The sequence below is a fragment of the Cryptomeria japonica genome, chromosome 1, assembly GCF_030272615.1.
Source record: "Cryptomeria japonica chromosome 1, Sugi_1.0, whole genome shotgun sequence".
NCBI lineage: Eukaryota > Viridiplantae > Streptophyta > Pinopsida > Cupressales > Cupressaceae > Cryptomeria > Cryptomeria japonica.
Genome location: NC_081405.1, coordinates 411,128,888 through 411,147,949, shown reverse-complemented (window position 1 = coordinate 411,147,949; position 19,062 = coordinate 411,128,888). Strand labels below are relative to the sequence as shown.

Below are 19,062 nucleotides of genomic sequence, written 5' to 3'. Positions count from 1 at the left end.
TATTGTCTTTGGAATCGAGTTTTTTGATTATTGAAAATATTTTTTTGTTATGATTTACAGCTATCAGTAGCTGGTCAACTCTATAATAATTCTATCATATGCCAGATCCATTTGTAGTAGTGTTTGGGCGTTAAGTTCCCCTTGAATTCTTCTTTGAAAGTTTTTTAGTGAATGTCTTGTCTTTATGCAAGTAAGCATTTTTTTTTCTTTTCAATATCATGTTACTTTCCTGTGTAAAGAAGTGCATTGTTTTTCAATATTCTTTTTTATGATTTACAGCTATCAGTAGCTGGTCAACTCTATAATAATTCTATCCTTTGCCAGATCCGTTTTAGTAGTCTTTGGGCATTAAGTTCCCCTTGAATTCTTCCTTGAAAGTATTATCCAGAGTTTACTGAATATCTTGTATTTATGCAATTAAGCATGTTTCTTATTTTCAATATCATGTTACATATTGATCTTCTGTAACTTATATTGTTTTCTGGCATTGTTTCCTTTGGTGTCCAGCGTGGAGCAGTTGAAGGATATAGGTTGTGAATGGGTTATCCTTGGGCATTCTGAGCGTAGACATGTTATTGGAGAGGATAATCCGGTAATCTTAAAATCATATGGTAGTTTTTTTTACAAGTTGTGGATGGTCATAGCTCTGTTGCATTTCTTTTATGTCCAAAAATATAGGCAAGTGGTTTGATATTTTCCTCATAATCATCAGTGTTTGTCACAAACACAAAGCTGGAATGGTGTACTGTGATATTTTTCTTTAAGAGTAAGATCTAGAACTTGACTAGTTAAATCTTTTTTTGGCAGTTTATTGGAAAAAAAGCTGCATATGCATTGAGTGAGAATCTCAAGGTGATTGCATGCATAGGAGAAAAACTAGAAGAACGTGAAGGAGGGAGAACATTTGATGTCTGCTATGAACAACTAAAGGCTTTTACTGGTAAAAATTGCCCAAATCCTCTTATTCAATAGTTTGTGGATGTTGGTTGATTCTAGATTTTGGTTAAAATTCAGGTTGATGTATGTGTATTGTAGTAAGTGTTCACAATCTATATATTGGATTGCAGATTGTGTGCCTAGCTGGGCTAATGTGGTTATTGCATACGAACCTGTTTGGGCCATTGGTACTGGCAAAGTGGCTACTCCTCAACAAGCTCAGGAAGTGCATTTAGCAGTCCGTGAATGGTTATCCAAGAATGTTTCACCTGAAGTTGCATCCCAAACAAGAATTATTTATGGAGGTATGTCACTTTAGATGGCCAACAAAGCAGATGCCATTTCTATGGATCTGCTAGACGATAATGAAAAGTTTCTATGCCATAGCCTCAAAATGATGAACAATTGGTAATTTCTGTAAAAACATTGCTTGTGGGAATCAAATACAAAACCTTTTTTCCTTAATCCTGCTGCATCTTCTTGGATTTACTCAAATGGCGATGGTACTAGAGTGTGTCAGGGTAGTAGAATGTGTATCCAGTGTGTGCATTACTCAATTATAAACATGGATAGAAGAGATATGAACCACATTAAGACAAGGATTTTATCTTGTAAATACAAAGGTGGGGAAAATCAGCTGGGAGTGGCAATTGATACATCTTCTTCTTCTTCTTCTTCTTCTTCCTTTGTTAAATGAATTCAATACAAAGAGCTCTTTGAGCGTAACCTATACCCTCTATGTCTTCCATATTCCCTGTGCTGCTACAAAAATACTTATAAGAGGCTCAGAGTAATTCTAATTAAGAACAGCTGATTACTCTGCCAATACATCACCAATTCACTTCGTCACACTTGCTCTCACTCTTATGCACTTGCTCACCAAATTGTTCTCGTCTCATAATGCCCAGCGAGTGCCCTATCATGCATGAAGGACTCCCAAATGTTGAAGAATTGAAGAGACATGGGTTATGCCGTTATGATGACTACAGATTCTTGTGACAAAACTTCTGCATGTAGCAGACTGGCAGTTATGTTTTTGACCATGGTAGTTTCGTAACATTAACTTACTAAATGTTGAAACAATCAAATTCAAAATCAACACCTGTGTTACCTTGCATTTTCATAACCAACGATTGGTCAGGTAATCATCATCTGTGTTACTTTGCATTTTCATAACCAATGATTGGTCAGGTAATCATCACCAGTTGAACATGAGAGTTTTGTCACCATGCATGAAATTCCTTATTTTAAGCCCTGTTAATGACTGTTCCTGGGTTGGCTGATGCTTTTTGGAGTAAATGGATTTATTTGATTACTTTTTTAGTTCTTTATGGATCAGACCTCCATTTTTAGGTGGCTTTTGGTTCTACAAAAGCTTACATTTTTGTAAGTAATTTTTGGTGTTTCAGCCATGATGCCAACCTGCGAATAAACTCCTGCTTTGGTCTTCCTGCATCTCCCTTGCAAGAAAATTCTTCACACCTCATTTTTGCATCTCAAGGTGTTCCCAGTGTATTGCTTACTCAAAGTATTCAAGATATTAGGCATTAGTGAAATATTCCTCCTCATGCAACATAGAAAGATCCTAAAGATGTGTTCATCCTCCATAAAACATGCTTGAAACCTGCTATTTACCTTGCTTCTTATAGAGGAGAGGTGGTCAATTCTTCTTCCTCATGCAAACAAATTTATTTGCCTCATATAGATTTGGATATTCCAAACTCTTGCCATCCTTGCCATCTGGTTGACCTTGTGGTCTTCTCAATGTTGAATGAAAGAGTAATCAATTTCCCCTTGTGCATTTCCTCTCACCCATGGAGAGAAAACCAAACATGATGCTGTTGCAAATAATTTTTTAGCTGAAATATTCGTGTCAATGCATTTTGATGGCCAAATCATGCCACAATCAATTGCCATGCAATGTAAAAACCCTTCTGCAACACTTGTATATGTTGTCGTCTTCATGCTATAACTTCTTGCACATACAAATCAGTTATCATGTTTTGAATACTTATTATTACAAAGCATGCTTATTATGAGGAATCATACATTGTACAATGTATTGTGACTGCCAATGCTCAATACATGCATATCAAACTTATGTGACATCGAAATCAGAAATCAGATTTGGAAACTTATAACCATGTACTAGGTGCACACAACAATTGAAATAGTCATGCATAATTTAGCCATATCTACTGCAGCTCCTTATGTGCATACCTATAATCTACATGATGATGGAAGTAGTCACCTATGATCACTGTAATCCCCAACCATACTATAACAACTGTGTGGTGCTGAAATCAGACTTGTACAACAATATTTCAATTATTGAAGTGCATCTATGTGTACTGCAACAACTTAATCATACTGAAGTGCTCTTCCTTATAGTAACAATTGTTTGTCCAGTATACTGCAGTGGGATATTATGTGAAGTACAATGGAAAAGATACAATTAAATTATTTTGATGTTTTTGTTGCTAGAAGCTGCTGCCCAGCCTCATGCTTTGGATGCTTTCTCCCTTGTAGCGCCTTTCTTTTCCTTGCTTATTGCCATGCACAATAAGTTGCTAGTGATACAAATTGAAATCAAGTTATTTACTTTCGTATTGTTACCATAGATCGGAAAGTCCATGCTCACTCATGATGAGTAGAATACTTCCCATGCTTGCCCATACGAGAGTTATTAGTTCCCATTGCTCTACCAACAACTGAAACATTTAAACAATTTGAAAAGATGCTCAAATCATATGTACAATAGATGTCATTGCAAGTGGTCTTGATCTTTGCTACAATGCATTATCATCAAAGAAACTTACAAGTTACAAGAAGGTAGAAAACAAATGTTCTTGATATTTTCAACAACACATCGTCATGAAAGAAATGTATATGCTAAAACAAGGGAGAAAAAACAATCTTGTTGCCTATGTTATGATGTTTGCTGATTTTATAAAGCTATTGAAGAAGTTGTTGCCAATTTTTTCTTGCAGTACAATCCCACTTATTCCTTCCTTGATATGCCACTACAAGTGAACATGAGTTGCCAATCATAACTATGGGTATGTAAAGGCTGAAAATGATATTTGCTCATACATGTTATCTCTCTTTGTATCTCCCAAGTGGACAAACTCCTCATGGTCATCCTTGATGTTATGTCCCTTTTTTGAAATAGGATTTAATAACAAATAATAATAATTAAATTAAAATATAAATAAATAAATAAATAATAAAATATAATATACTATAATTACAAATTAATTAATTTAATGAAAAATCAAGAGGCATGCTACATGAAGAGTTGTGACTCCCTCAAACATGAAATATAAAAGAGAGAAGAGTTCATTTGAAAGAGGACGAGGAGGAAGAGGAAAAAGAATGGAGCATAGGAATTAAGGAAAGGTAAACAGAAGAAGAAGGAATGGAAAATAAATAAGTGATTCTCTCAAAAATGCAGAAATAAATGAAGGGTTAGGACTCTTTCAAAAGGTAATAATTATGAAAGGTTGTCTCTTTCAAAATGTGATAATTATGAAGGTTGTGACCATTGCAAAGGGCAGACATGGTGACGAGGTGTGACTCTCCTCCACGTTGGAGAATGTAAAAAGGAGGTGGTCTCATTTGGGGAGGAATCATCCATAAGATCAAAGAAGACAAGAAAGTCAATGGTTCAAGGGAGAAATATCTAATATCAGAATTAATAAGAGAGAAAATTAGTAGACTTTGATATTTACAAGGGAAAGATTTAGGGCAATTCCAAAAGGGGACATTACAAATGGTATTAGAGGACTGTTCTTGCCAGGCTGAGGGATAGAAGATAGTCAGTGCAAACTAGCCAAAGGGCTCAAGGGCGTTGGAAGAGAAAGGAAGCAATTTGTTGAATATCATTCCTATTTAAGGCAAACTTGAGCTTACTTTTGAGCAGCAAGATGGGGTTAGGTCCCCTTTCTAGCTTTAAATGGATTATGGGTAGAAGGATGTGGTTAGGCCCACTTTTTGGCTCATAATGGATTATGGAAGAAGGATGGGGTTAGGCCAACTTTCTAGCTTAAAATGGATAATGGGCAAAAGGATGGGGTTAGACCGACTTTTTGCTTCAAAATGGATTATGGGCAGAAGGATGGGGTTAGGCCTACTTTTTGGTTCAAAATGGATTATGGGCAGAAGGATGGGGTAAGGTTCACTTTTTGGTTCAAAATGGATTATGGGTAGGAAGATGGGTGTTGGCATGTTTGGCATAACTGATGCAGATGAAGAATGATGACTGAACCGGTAAAGGATTGTTTGTGATGACATTGTGATGAAGAGATTGAGATTGTATGATTGGATGACTTTGATCAGTTATTTGTGTTGTCATTGATGGCAATTGATGTTTACTATGTTGTATTTTGTCATCTTGGTCTTTTTGGTCTACCGGAAATGCCTTACCGGTATTGAGGACAATGAACTGAGAATTAGGACCTTAACCGGTAAACGAGGAAATGTTTTGATTGATTCTGGAGATTGGTGATGATTGAAGTGTTGCGGTTTGGAATATGAGTTTGTATCATTGTAATATGTATCTGACCGGAACCACATCATGTTTTGGTTACTGGAAGTCATGTTTATGATTTCTGTGATATTTTTCCAAGGGTTTAAGGACCGTTAAATAATTCTCTTAACCAGTAATGATTTTTGGTTTGACGGTGATCTACATCAAGTTCATATGTTGGTGGTGACGTGACACAACCCGCGTGAAGTGTTTGAATTATGTTTTGGCGCGATCAAGATGGAATTTCTTGGGAATGTGCAAAGTGCTTAGCGGAATGAGCTAAGGGTTTGACTTTGTATCAAATCGAGTTGTTGTGATGAGTTGCGATCACTCAACGGTTGATATTGATTTGTAATTGATTGTAATGATCCATATGATGATCTGTAATGAGTTGTAAAGATCTGTGATGATCTATGATGTAAGTCTTAGGGTTTTGTAACCGAGTAAGTTGTAAAGGTTATTTAGGCCGGTACAGTTGATGTTTGTTGTGTCGGTGGTTTTGAGAAGTGTGTGAAGCCGAACCAGAGTGTTGTAGATTTGGAGTAGATTTGGGATCTAATCAAGCAAGCAGTTAAGTGCTATACCCCGATCATTCACTGTTGTTCTCTAACAATTGCAGCAGCTAAAATCCCTTAACCGGGTAGGTCCTAACAGACCTTACATTGTAAATCCCTTAACCGGGTAGCTCAGTATCTGAGTGTTAAATCCTCTTGCGAGGTTAATCCGAACAGGTCATAGCTCCTAACAGGGCTCATTATCTAAATCCCTTAACTGGGTGACTCCTAACAGGGTCTGCTCCTAACAGGACATCATTGTAAGCTTCTAACAGGGCTTGGCTCCTAACACGGCATATTCCGAAAGAGTGCAAAATATTTATGGGTACCAATTCCCATCGTGGTTTTTCCCAATTTGGGTTTCCACGTGAAAAACATGGTGTTCATATGGTGAATGTTTTTATGTGTTGTTATGTTTTATTTTCAGTCAATGCATGGTAAATGAACACTTAATGTGCAGACATGATAAATCAGTTTAGCAGATGATTATCAGTGATTATCGGTACTTGTAAAGAGTTTATTACTGCTTTATGATTTATTTGGTAAAGTTCTATAAGGTTGAGTTTTAAGTTTGAAATTCTTGTTAATACTGATTCACCCCCCCCCCTCTCAGTATCAACCGGATCCTCTAAAGATTAACAGATGGGGTTAGGCTCACTTTCTAGCTTGAAAAAAAAAGAAGGGATCTAACAACACAGTGTATTTGTGTCTATACTTTGTGTTTGCATATATTCATGTGTATGCTTTGTGTTTTTATGTGTATGCTCCGTGTTTGGTTCATACTCGATGTGTTTTCAACAAGTTTATTCCATGTGTGTTTTCAAAGCCATTTCATATTGGGAATCGTTTTTAACAATCCATGATCATTGCTTGAGGACAAGTAATCTTGGGTGGGGTGGACTATAATGTCCCTATTTTGAAATAGGATTTAATAATAAATAATAATAATGAAATAAAAATATAAATAAATAAATATAATATACTATAATTACAAGTTAATTAAGTTCAATGAAAAATCAAGAGGCATGCTACATGAAGAGTTGTGACTCCTCAAACATGAGATATAAAAGGGAGAAGAGTTCATTTGAAAGAGGACAAGGAGGAAGGGGAAAAAGAATGGAGCATAGAAATAAGGAAAGGTAAATGGAAGAAGGAGGAATGGGAAGTAAATAATGAAGCGATTCTTTCAAAAATGCAGAAATAACTGAAGGGTTATGACTTATTCAAAAGGTAATAATTATGAAAGGTTGTGTCTCTTTCAAAAGGTGATAATTATGAAGGTTGTGACCATTGCAAAGGGCAGACATGGTGAAGAGGTGCCACTCTTCCTTATATTGGAGGATATAAAAAAGAGGTGGTCTCATTTTGGGAGCAATCATCCATTAGATCAAAGAAGACAAGAAAGTCAATGGATCAAGGGATAAATATCTAATATCAGAATTAATAAGAGAGAAAATTAGCAGACTTTGATATTTGCAAGGGCAAGATTTAGAACAATCCCAAAAGGTGACATTACACATGATGGGTGGATAAACATCCCTTCTTGCTCAAATAGTTTGATTGCTCTAATAGCAATTTTAAACATGCATCAATTACAAGATGCATTTGCAGTACTGCTCAATTCCCATACATGTGCTTACAACTCAGCACTATCTTCTTTTTAAATCATGTAAATGCTCAATCCAACAACCAAATGAAATTCCTGTTCTGTTGCTTGCTTCCAATGGTTATGAAGATACATTTGAGAGTAGTTGTCTCCCTCTTGGTTCATGGACTCTTGTAGGCCCTTCTTCCAATTTTGCTTGCAGCTACCCATTCTTGATTTTGCCATTCTTTGGGTGAAGATGTGGTTGGATAGGTTGGGGAAAAGGGATGGAGGTGTTCCAGATAAGGCTCTCTCCACTAAATTACGTTCTGGGAATAAGCTTGTTGGTGATTTTAAAACCTAGGAGGTTCGAGTACCTTTATTTTTGGTTGATATTCCTTTGCTCCTAGTTGATGAGGTGCACTGATTGCCAATTTTAGATGAATATTTACATTCTATAACAATGACAACTGGCAGCGAATACTTGGTAAGCATATTCTTGGGGAAGCAACTCTCTTCAGATGAAATAAATCATTAGATGATTGTAAGCACATTGTGGTCTCCTGTTTATCTCTGTTAGAGAAAGATTTTTTCTTGGACAAATTTTAGATAGTTGAGGACCGTGATTTTGTGTGGAACAAGGATGAAGTGGTTTTGAATAGAATGAGTTTGTCAATAAAGCAGAAATGCAGGAGATTCCACCACTTTTATTTTTGGGTCATGTTCTTGTGGTCGTGGCCACTGAGGTGCAAAAATTGCTAATTCAGATAAATATTTATATTCTATGGCAATGGCAATTGACAGTATATCTTTAGTGATTGTTGGGAAGCAACCCTGTTTTGATGAAATAAATCTTTGGATGAAAGTTGTTTGATTGTGGTCCATGCTGTCTCTACTAGAGAAAGGTTTTTTATTGTTCAAACTTGAGATGGTTGAGGGCTGTCATTTTGTATGGAATGATGGCCTTAGTTGTTTGGAAATGCGGTGTTTATGTGTGCCCTTGGACCCCATTATTTGATCCATCAGCTGTCACTATCACCAAAGCTCCAATATGGATTTTCTCATATAATCTTCCTTTGATTATGAGGGATCTAGGGACCTAGGATTGATAAAATAATTGGTTGACAAAGTGGGTGAGTTTATTAGAATTGACAGCAAGTTGAATCTTTCTCAATACAGAGTTGTGAGTGTTTGTCTTGATGGATCTTCAAAAACTTATCTTGCTTTCCATCATTGTCTTTGAAAGGCTCATAGATTCAATTTATCAATTCTGATGGGCTGCCATTAAATGCTTTTGGTACAACTAGTTGGGGCATAAATTGGTACAGTGTCCTTTGAAGAGCCCTTTAGTTTCATACACTTATTGGATGCAGAAAGGAATTAGGAAAGCTGCTGCCCAGTTGTGGATGGTCTGAGGATAAATTGGGGGTGCTCCTTCGGTGATGGGCTCTCCTCTCTTTCAGTTGGCAATGAAGAAGGCGGCTATCAACATTGAGGGGCCTCTGGGGCCTGTAAGTTTGAGTCAGATTGAGTCTCTTGTGGTAAACAAAGAAGTCTCTTTGAAGGAGACCACAAGATTTGAGCAATAGGACACTGGAGGTTTGGATATCCAACTGGTTGTGGATTCTCAAGAAAAAGAGGAAGATAACTGATTCCACTCTATATTTTATCCATTTCACAATTAGAATCTTAGAAAACCAAAACTAATTGTGGATCTTCTGTTAAAAGTTCAAATAATAATTCTTATATATTATTTTGATAGCTGTCCCAAAAATTCTGAAAAAAATTGCTGTCCCAAAATTCACTATGCCTAGGAAATTTGGAGAAATACTGAGAAATACAATTATGAAATTGTCAATATGGGTATCTGAATGCTATATATATGATTAGTTATAATGAAAATAAATATTTGAAAATGTCCATTTTTTAGTTTTTTCTTCCCTTCTGAATATTACAAATAATTTTTTTCATCCTTTATAAAAAATAATTGTTAGTGAGGGAGACCTTAATGTTAGGAATTGATCTAAAGACAGGTAGTACTACTATAAAGAATAATATTGAAGAGTTTGGAAGGAAATGAACATTCAGTTCTCTGGGGAGATCGAAGGGAGCTGTAAAGCTTTGTGATATAATTTTCTTTACAATAATGAAATTATTGATGTTGGGGTTTGTAGCTTTGTCATTGTCATCCTTGCCTATCTCCTTTCATTTGTGAAAATAATATTTGGTATTAGAGCTTAGCACGAAGACATTTCGTGTGTGAATTGTCACAATAGCTGTTGTTTGTGGCTAATGTCATGTTCAAGTGTCTGGACATACAAATCCAACAAGAAGGAAAACCTTCCTCTTGAAGGTGAAAAAACCCAGCAATGAAGTATAGTTTATTATTCCAAGTATGACAAGTAATGTTACAATGATTCACTTCACTCTTTGAAGTCATTGATTCACCCTTGACTGCTGTAACCAATTTGAACTGCTGTAGCCGTGAGGACTGCTTAATGAAGGTCAATCCTTATTTGATCTAACATCTAGATTGATGAATTGCCTAGAGAAAGAGAGCACACCACTAATGAATGAATACGATCTGCTAGAGGAACACGAACTGCTGAAGGATATCGTTGTTGCTGTCAAAGAAGGAGACGATCTGATCTGAATGCCTGATCTGCTTATGTATTAATCATTCGATGCCTTTGGAGGATGGAGACAAAGTCTTATATACGCCCGATATGTGTTCCTTTAACCATCACGACTCTTCCAAGAGTCCGTCATCATAAAACATCGTGTCTCTTCATTAACATGTACCAAGGGTGGCGGGTTTAGTTGTTAAATGATATCAGCATAATAAAGTAAATATATTTATACAAATCATTCACGTCTTTAATTGTTTTATTAAATCAATGTGTAATTGTCTTGAACAATTGTGTTGGTCCTAAAGGAGTCCGACCTTAGCTATTTACATTAACATTGAGAGGTGATGGTTTTTATTCGGTGTGAAACTTTTCATAGGATATTGTGTTTTACGGAAACTACTCATGATGCTGTGCATTCTCCTACCTTCCAATTTGATTCATCTTTTAGTTTCTAGTATGTTGCACCATCTGTGGGTGCAATAATGGGCGTACTGCCAAATTATTTGAAGATGTCCCATTTACATCCTCCATGACCCATGTCTTCAATGATCGCTTGCATCTGAACATCTGAAAATAAATCTATGGCCATAAAATATTTCCTTATATCGCTATTGTAGTAGATTTTGTGAATACTATTGCAAGTTCGAGTATTTTTAAGAGTGTAGTTTAATATAAAGTACTTAAGATCTGATTGTAGTATTTACTGACTAATTATTTGTAAGTTTTTAAGGGTTTTTTCCTTTCATACAAGCTAAACATATTTCAAAACAATGTTTTTAGCCTTACGCTCACAAGACACGAACACCTGTGTTGGTGGAAATCCTTTCATTCAGACTTGAAGGTTAACAGTTCAACTCTCCTTTGAACAATTTTATTATATCAAATGAAGATGCCTGTCAAAATCATTGAAATTGACACTTATTGAATTGGCACAAGATTTCTTTTCAAAGCTCTCATATTCTGACCTGGGGTTTCAAGGTGTTTATGACTTCCTGTGTTTATAATTTATATTCAATAATTATACCATTCTTAACACATGGGCTCCGTTGTTTACTTCGCACTGGTTGGGAATAGGCATTTTGGCCAAATAGTGTTAACAGAAGTTTGAGCTGCCATCTGTAATCTAAGCTGCTAAATTGTTCGATAGAAACTTTGTTGTATTTTCTCTATTCATGGCCATGAATGCCCAATAAAACTGTCTCATTCTATATAACTGCGATGTTGGAAAAAAATGTTAATACTGTCTAGCCTGTTAATGTCTGGCCTATGTTTCTATTTCTTCCTATCTGTGAGAATATTTCTTTGAATATAGCTAAGTTTGTTTGTTTGTTTGTTTTGATAAAGTTGGTCTACTTCAACTTAAACATTGCTCTTGGCCATTTTTTGCGTATCATAATTCTTGCGATTAGCTTTTAATTTGTGCATTTATTTTATTTATGTAAAGCTTTTTGTGTTGAGTTGTGCTACTGTCTGCAGGTTCTGTAAATGGAAGCAATTGCTTAGAGTTGGCTAAGCAAGAAGATATAGATGGTTTTCTTGTTGGTGGTGCTTCTTTGAAGGTAATCTTCAGCTTAAGTGAGTTGATATCTATTAGCGTTTTTGATTTATTGGTGCTGTAAAAAAATTTCACTCTAGATTCAAACATTGTTGAATATCAAAGTAACTTTGTAGGTGTGATTTTACTGGTCAAGAGATGTCATCAGTAAACACTAAAATTGAAATCTTACAATAGACTTTCATTTCCTAAGCTGCCTTGGTCAAGTATGTGATTAGTTTGATACATGACTATAACAGCTGTGCTGAAAGGGCTTGTATCTATATAAATTGAAAGTAGATTGCCATTTTAGCGCTGTTGTTGAGCTTACAAGATTACTGCACCATTTTTTCAAGAAATAAGACATTCATTTTGGGTGCCATAATGCGACATGCATCATTCATTTTGAGTGCCATAATGCAACCTGCATCATGCATTTTACAAGAGACAGCTAGTGAGAAATGACACCTACTTGAATACTTCTAGGTTTCATTACAACAACCATCAGTTGTATCTACTTGTAAATTAATCTTTTAAAAATTTTTCTGCCTATTTCATAAATTCGTAACACCTTTGAAGGATATGAATCATCTTCCTCCTCCTCGGATCAGGAGGAGTACTGAAAATGGAAAAACGTCAAAATTGAAGGAAATGTTTTTCATTGGAATCGAAGGTTCATTATTTTGGGCGTCTGTGTCTATTTAACTTTGATTGACTGAAATTCTTGATTTAATTGTATCTACTCAAAATAGTTTTAAACCCATAGTTTGCCACACATGTTTGGACAGAAATGAGATGCTGGAGCCTTGTTTAGGATTTAAGTTTCTGTGCAAGCTCACTTTGTTATTCACAAGTATTCATTGTCAACTGGTATGCTATTTTGAATTAAGAATACTATTTACAGGCCATGATTTTGTTAGTGTAGGTTTTTATTTTATTCATATAGTTGTTATGTGCTTTTCCTACACTTGGGCTTAGCTTGCTTAGGCTTGTTAGAAGTGGGTCAGGGAGTGAGTTGTTGGCATCTTCCATGGGAGTTATTTCTTTCTATTTTGGGATATTCTGGAGTTACTTCTTCCTGTTGGTCATATTCCTTCTCACATATTCCATATGTATTTGTTCCCTCGTTTGCATTGTTACGATGATAGTGTGAATTTTCTGTTTATGCATCTAGCTCTTTGCCACTGATGTCTTGTGGCATTTCGTATGTTGTTTCTTGTTATGGAAACACTCTATTTTGCGATTTTGATCTTTGAATCATCTGTTGAATAGTTGTGTCTCTATCCCTTACACCATGTCTTGGTGGTTCTTGCTTTTCACATAATTAACAGATTTGGCATATTCACTTAAAACAGGTTGTCATGTATTTTTTTTTTGAACATGTATTCTTTTTCCTATTTTTACTGGACATAGCCACTACAGATGCATGAGATTTGTTCAGTGTCTGCATTTATTGCCAGACTGGAAGTAGGACAGCAGATTGTTTTTGATGTCTGCATGTTTTTTGAGATTACAGGTTTTGTATGTGTTCTATTGGGAAATGATCTCTGAATTGTTTGCATTGCATAGATGTATGGTGTTGAAGTCCTTATACTTGTGTATTAAAAAATTCAATATATTTTGTTCAAGGGAGGTCACTTCCACGGACTAATGCTTGATTCTTACTGTACAAGGGGCATCCAAAATTTTATGTTTATGGACTGACTATGTACAAGTGTACTTTTGTTGTTGGAAGATTCCTGTGGTTATTAGATACATGATTATTTGGTAGCATTCCTTGCCAATCAAGATAGCAACTAATGACATGTATGAGTACCAAGAGGAGGTTCTAGAGCCTTGATTTTGAGTTCATATTAAATTTTAATATGTTGATCCTTTGAGATTCATACTTATTGGTGACATGCAAGAAATCAAATTGAGTGTGATTGCTTGTTTTACCAATTCATTTGTTTGGTGACATAGCTTCAAGCCATCAAACAAGTGTGATCTGATTTGACACAAGGTGTTTGAGAATTTGACATGCATGGTTTAATATTCTGTGATATGTTTTTTTGGATATGTAAATTTAGGTGTTAAAAGTAGTAAATATAGATGTCAAATATTGTTCATACAAATTGCCTCGGAGACAATACCATTGACATCTATAAATACTGAAAACCATAGCCATATTATAGACAAATATTGAGTAATATCATATTGCTTATGGAGGAAACACAAAGAAAAATAGAGCTTAAAACATTGTTAGCTAATCCTTGTTATCATTTTCCATATACTTTTCGATCCTTAAGCTACCAAGGATACTCCTTAGGTTAGTCTCCAAATTTCAGAAATTAGATAGAGTAAGTTATGAGAGCAATTAAATTGGGTAACTCTTGCACACAATCAGATCTCAGTCAGGAACATTAAGTGAAAAAGTAATCACATAACAATTGAGACACAAGAAATAATGCAGAGAAATCCATTGTGGGTAAAATCTCCACCAAAATGTGAGCCAGACTCACTTAAGTACTCTAAATGGCTTCAGTACAACCAAAATATGAGAACAACGCTCACAAATAGCTCCCATAGATACAAAACTCTACAAACTCCATCGATGCTTGTTTCAAAGCCTTAGGAAATGAAGAGACGTGTGACCTTTCATCTTTATTTCATTAATGAGACATTGTGTAACCTTTCCTCTCATTTTTGTGACTTTTCACATCCTCTTGCTTAAAAGGACAGAGTAGGACATCCACTTCTCTTGGATTCTCCTCTTATCCTCCATCTTTTGGAAGAAATAACTTTTGCATATGGGCTTGAAATGACATGCCTTTTTATGAACTTGCATAATTTTTCGAGAGGAAACCAAATAAGCAAACACATCAAAGTTTTTCCACCACCGAGTACTAAAGCCAAATACTTTTTTTTATTTAGTTTCTCCCATCTGTTTAGATACATGTGTATCTAAATATTGGATATTCGATGCCAATATGATACTGATAGATACAACATGGATACCATATCCAGATATATCTGTATGTGAGCCAATATTTGGTCTTACCCAATATTGCTCGATACATCACGATATTTAATTTCCTATCCAATTTGCAAAATAAATAATTATTAAAAAGTCGTGCATATACACGTGCGCATACACACACACACACACATATGTAAACAATATTTTAACAGGGATGTTCTCTGTTCTTAGATAACTTAATAATTGAATACATGCATATTCTTATAATTGCTGTATCTATTTATATACCTATTTGATATCATATTGATTTCAATTTTCCATGCAACTCTGTATATCTTGTTCTATTGATTCTTGTTTTTTCCTCATTTGTTGCTTCTTTGATTTAATTTTTTTAAACAACCTTGCAGAATCCTTGTATGAACGTGCAATGAGATATTCTTCAGTTTTTGTCTGTGGGATAGTAGTGGCTCCTAGTAATGCCTCTTGTTTTGAATTTCTGGCAATCAATTACTCCACATAAAACACTCTTGTATTTCTGTATTTAACTTGTATTATGTTGCCAGGGACCGGAATTCGCTACTATTTGCAACTCTGTCACAGCAAAGAGGGTGGCTGCTTAAGGTCATTAGATTGTTATGCGTAATAGATTGGGGTGCTTAGGGCAAAGAGACATCTGGATGTTTGATTCCAAAGGCAGCTTGATTTATATCACTGATATGATCAGATCAAAGCAGAGGCAATGTATGATCCGTCATTTGGCATAGCTACATTCTCTTGACTTGTCTAATAGTGGATCAGTAAAATAATATTTTCTTTCATTTTTGACCAGTATTAATCTTGAGTAGTTAAATAATCTGCGCTAACTTACATGCGCATTTAGATTTCAAGAGATTATCATTTACTTGTTTTCTATGAGAAGGCTTGCATTGCAAAATCAGGTTTATTATGTTTCAATTGGATAATTGGATCTTTTTTTTTAGAATAACACAGTGGTTAATAGAATTGAGTTTTGCTTTTCGATTTTGAAAATGTAACTAGCATACATTTGGTAGTATCTTTGTCATACGTCACAGAAAACCGAAAAAGAAAAAAAGAAACAAATCCAGAACCAGCAAAACTTGAGAGCAAGTTTTGGAAGACAAATTTAAGATAAGAGGAATATTTTCTAGTATTATGCTATGTATAATTTATTTTCTGTGGATTTGCTTGGAGTGAAAACTTCTATGCCGCAGCAAGCTCTGTTCAATTCTTTGTCAAAGTATTTGCCCTGCTACCTTGGAATATTGTCTTTTTGAGATGAAGAGAACATACTAAATTTTATTGTGGCATCATGTAAAAATTCAATGAGATTTTCATTGAATAAGGCTTCCTGAGAAAAAATTATGTAAAAGAGCATACGTCAGTAATTGGTATCCAAAATGCAAGGCATTAAGACCATAAACCATCAACTTCAAGTCAAAAAGCATGCTATATCATGGATGATTATAACAATCAAGCTGACCCAGGAAGATATATCCTAGAAGCATTAGTCTGTAGATACGAAGTGAAAAAAATTGGTATAGAATAATAGAAGTGACCATTAACATGAATGCAAAATCATAACAGCATAAACTAATAGGCAGTTGTTAATACAGCTGAAAATACGATGATCCTTTGATAGCCTCATTAGTTATTCTCTGCTTCATTAGTCCTTTCAACCACTTGTGCAAGCTGAAGGAGGGGGTCTGCATTGATTTCGTGACTAATGCAAGGTTATCTGCTCTTGCCAAAATACCTGAGACATTTGGAAAATGAATGATCACTCCAAGCTGCACCTGAATTTTTTTTGAAGGTGCTTGCATGGTCCAAACATTGTTCCTGCTGTCTGGGTTGTCATAGGAACCTCTATCAATTTGTTCAAGAACATGTGTGAAGGAGTTTTGTGTTAAGGCTTACCTAAGGTGGCTAGCCATGAGTGGTTTCATCATCGTCACAATTTTAGTAATGTTATTCCAGTTCAACAGGTGTCGGCGATATAATATCTTTCCTGTTGGCAAGGTTTTCCATATTTGCTTTTTTCTGTCTGTATTCTAAATGTTGAGCTTGTACATAGCCGAATAGGAGCTCTACTTGATACGGTCTGTGTCTCTATTGATATATTGTTGCTTATCACCTTTCTTCATAGATGCTTTAATTCTTTCCTAGCTGTTATTCTCTCTCAGCCAAATGTTCTTGGTGGGTGGTGCTTGTTACTCAAATAAGTTGATTACACAATTCTTATTGCAATTAAAAGGGTCGGCTCCTTGTTTTACCTGATTTTGCTGGTGATCTTCTTGCTGTGGCAGTATTTCATTTCCTATTTGTACTACAAAATTTTGCTTATATTTTTCAGGACCACTGCCAGCCATATTTAGTGGATACTTGCTGGCAGGGTCTCTTTCAATAACAGAATTAAGGTTGTCCTTGTATTCCTAACTCTTGCATTGTAGCCAATCTAGTCCTTGGTTTGAAGGTAGTCAGCAGATTGTTACAAGCATTGAGTATTCCCTCGTGCAGATTGGCACAAAGTGCATCTGATTTTTCTATCATTTGAATCCAATCCTTCAGGATTTATTATATTTCAAAATTTGGAATGTCCATTGATATTGATCTTTGATGCACGAGTAGACATTTGCAGATAACTGGCCCATGGATTGGCCTAACCTCACATAAGTTGAATCTTAGAATGGAATTTTGACTATATGTAGTCCAGATGATTCCACAACTCTTAGTCTTTGTATGATATGACTAATTTCAGACAATGGAGTAGTAGTGACAAAATGCAGCCTGCTGGCATGTTTCTTTGTCTATCATAATCTCTACAATTTTGTGTTGGTGTACTTGTAGATTATCCAATAAACTTGTAGAGGCGATGGTACCTTCATCAATTATAACTCTTGATATCCCGGCAACAACATTGATGATGAGGTGAAGGATTTCATTTCAAGGCATTCTCCTTGTAGGGAAATGGAAGACCAAGCAAGCTTACTGCAGAAATTTACAGTACCAGTACCTAAATCATAGACGGATTTTGATACTTGATGGCAATTGTAAAAAATATGGACAATTTCATGCTATAACCATAGTACATAATAGTTCCACATTAACCCTATGAAGGATGTTGTCACGATGGTACCAACAATCTATGCTAATTTCAGTAGCATCTTGGCATAAACCACACGTTAACATGAATGAAAAAAAGCATCACCACACAAAGAGAGGTATGTAAAACCCGCTTGGAAACACTGTGTCTCCAAAGCATTGAAACCAATATAATCTCCAACAACAAAATAATTCCAATACAATCTCAAGCTTTGAGCCTTCTAGGAAGATCAACACTCTCAAAGAGGAAAGAGATCATGCCAGATTCAACTTTCAATAGTAAGCAGCAGCTGTTGCTGCTATCTCTATGAGATCAAAATCCAATAACAAATAAGAGCCTCACATCCCACACCATGCCTCATAAAATCATTTCAAAAAGCAACCCTAGCTTACAACGAGCAAGTACTAGATGTGATCAAATGAATGATCAAGCCACAAATGACCCCACTGCAAGCCTCTTATATATGCACATGATTATTGTTCTAATATCTTCCATGGTTGCCCTTTCACTCCCTCAAATCAGGGTGCCAACAATTAATTTTTTTTTGCAACAATGAATTCATTTTACAAATAACCTAAAACATTAAATGCATTTTTATGATTAGTCCATTTGACCACATGCCTGTTAAATCAGTATTGTTAGGATTAAGGTGTCTCAACCATTGGGTCGTAACATTAATTATTTAGGTATTAGTTGATTAATATGGTGCATATTCAATAATATCTTAAGTTCTAACTTAAATAGGAAGCCACATCACTTTGTGGGGCCCGATGGGAAAGTTATTCCTACCACTTGTCACTTGGGTGCTCTTTTGGAGAAAGAAGTTTGTGAAAACTTCTTCGAGTTGTATGGTGGTTACATGTGTGAAGGCACTTGCATGATATCTGTAACTTGTTCTCCGTTTGGTAGGAAGTTGTCATTGGCTACATTGAATGTGGGCACTTTTCAAAAGCTGCTACTTTTTGCATTGTAATCTCTATGTAAATACAGAGAGCTTGAATATTGTATTGTAACCATAATTCTTTGTTGCTGAATAATACAATGGCTCTTTGGTTTAGGAATAGGGTTTTTTGTTCAAAAGGATTTTCCCCACATAAATCTGTGTTCCATCTTCTATCTTATTTTTTTCTATTTTATGAATTTGTAATGTTAAATTTGAATTTATGCATATTGTTGAAAATGCTTGGTCTGACAAGATCTAAAATTGCAATCATT

At 35.4% G+C, this 19,062-nt stretch overlaps 1 protein-coding gene across 1 annotated transcript in view; it reads left to right on the top strand.

Annotated features, from left to right (window-relative positions):
* Positions 1 to 15,613, top strand: part of LOC131065529 (triosephosphate isomerase, chloroplastic) — a 44,871-nt gene extending 29,258 nt beyond the window's left edge. Inside the window, exons 5-9 of the mRNA XM_058000055.1 lie at positions 508 to 592; positions 808 to 940; positions 1,068 to 1,241; positions 11,710 to 11,792; positions 15,290 to 15,613. Of these exons, the coding sequence (XP_057856038.1) occupies positions 508 to 592; positions 808 to 940; positions 1,068 to 1,241; positions 11,710 to 11,792; positions 15,290 to 15,346 (532 nt within the window). The 3' untranslated portion in view covers positions 15,347 to 15,613. The remainder of the gene's footprint in view (positions 1 to 507; positions 593 to 807; positions 941 to 1,067; positions 1,242 to 11,709; positions 11,793 to 15,289) is intronic.
* The last annotated feature ends 3,449 nt before the right edge of the window (positions 15,614 to 19,062 follow it).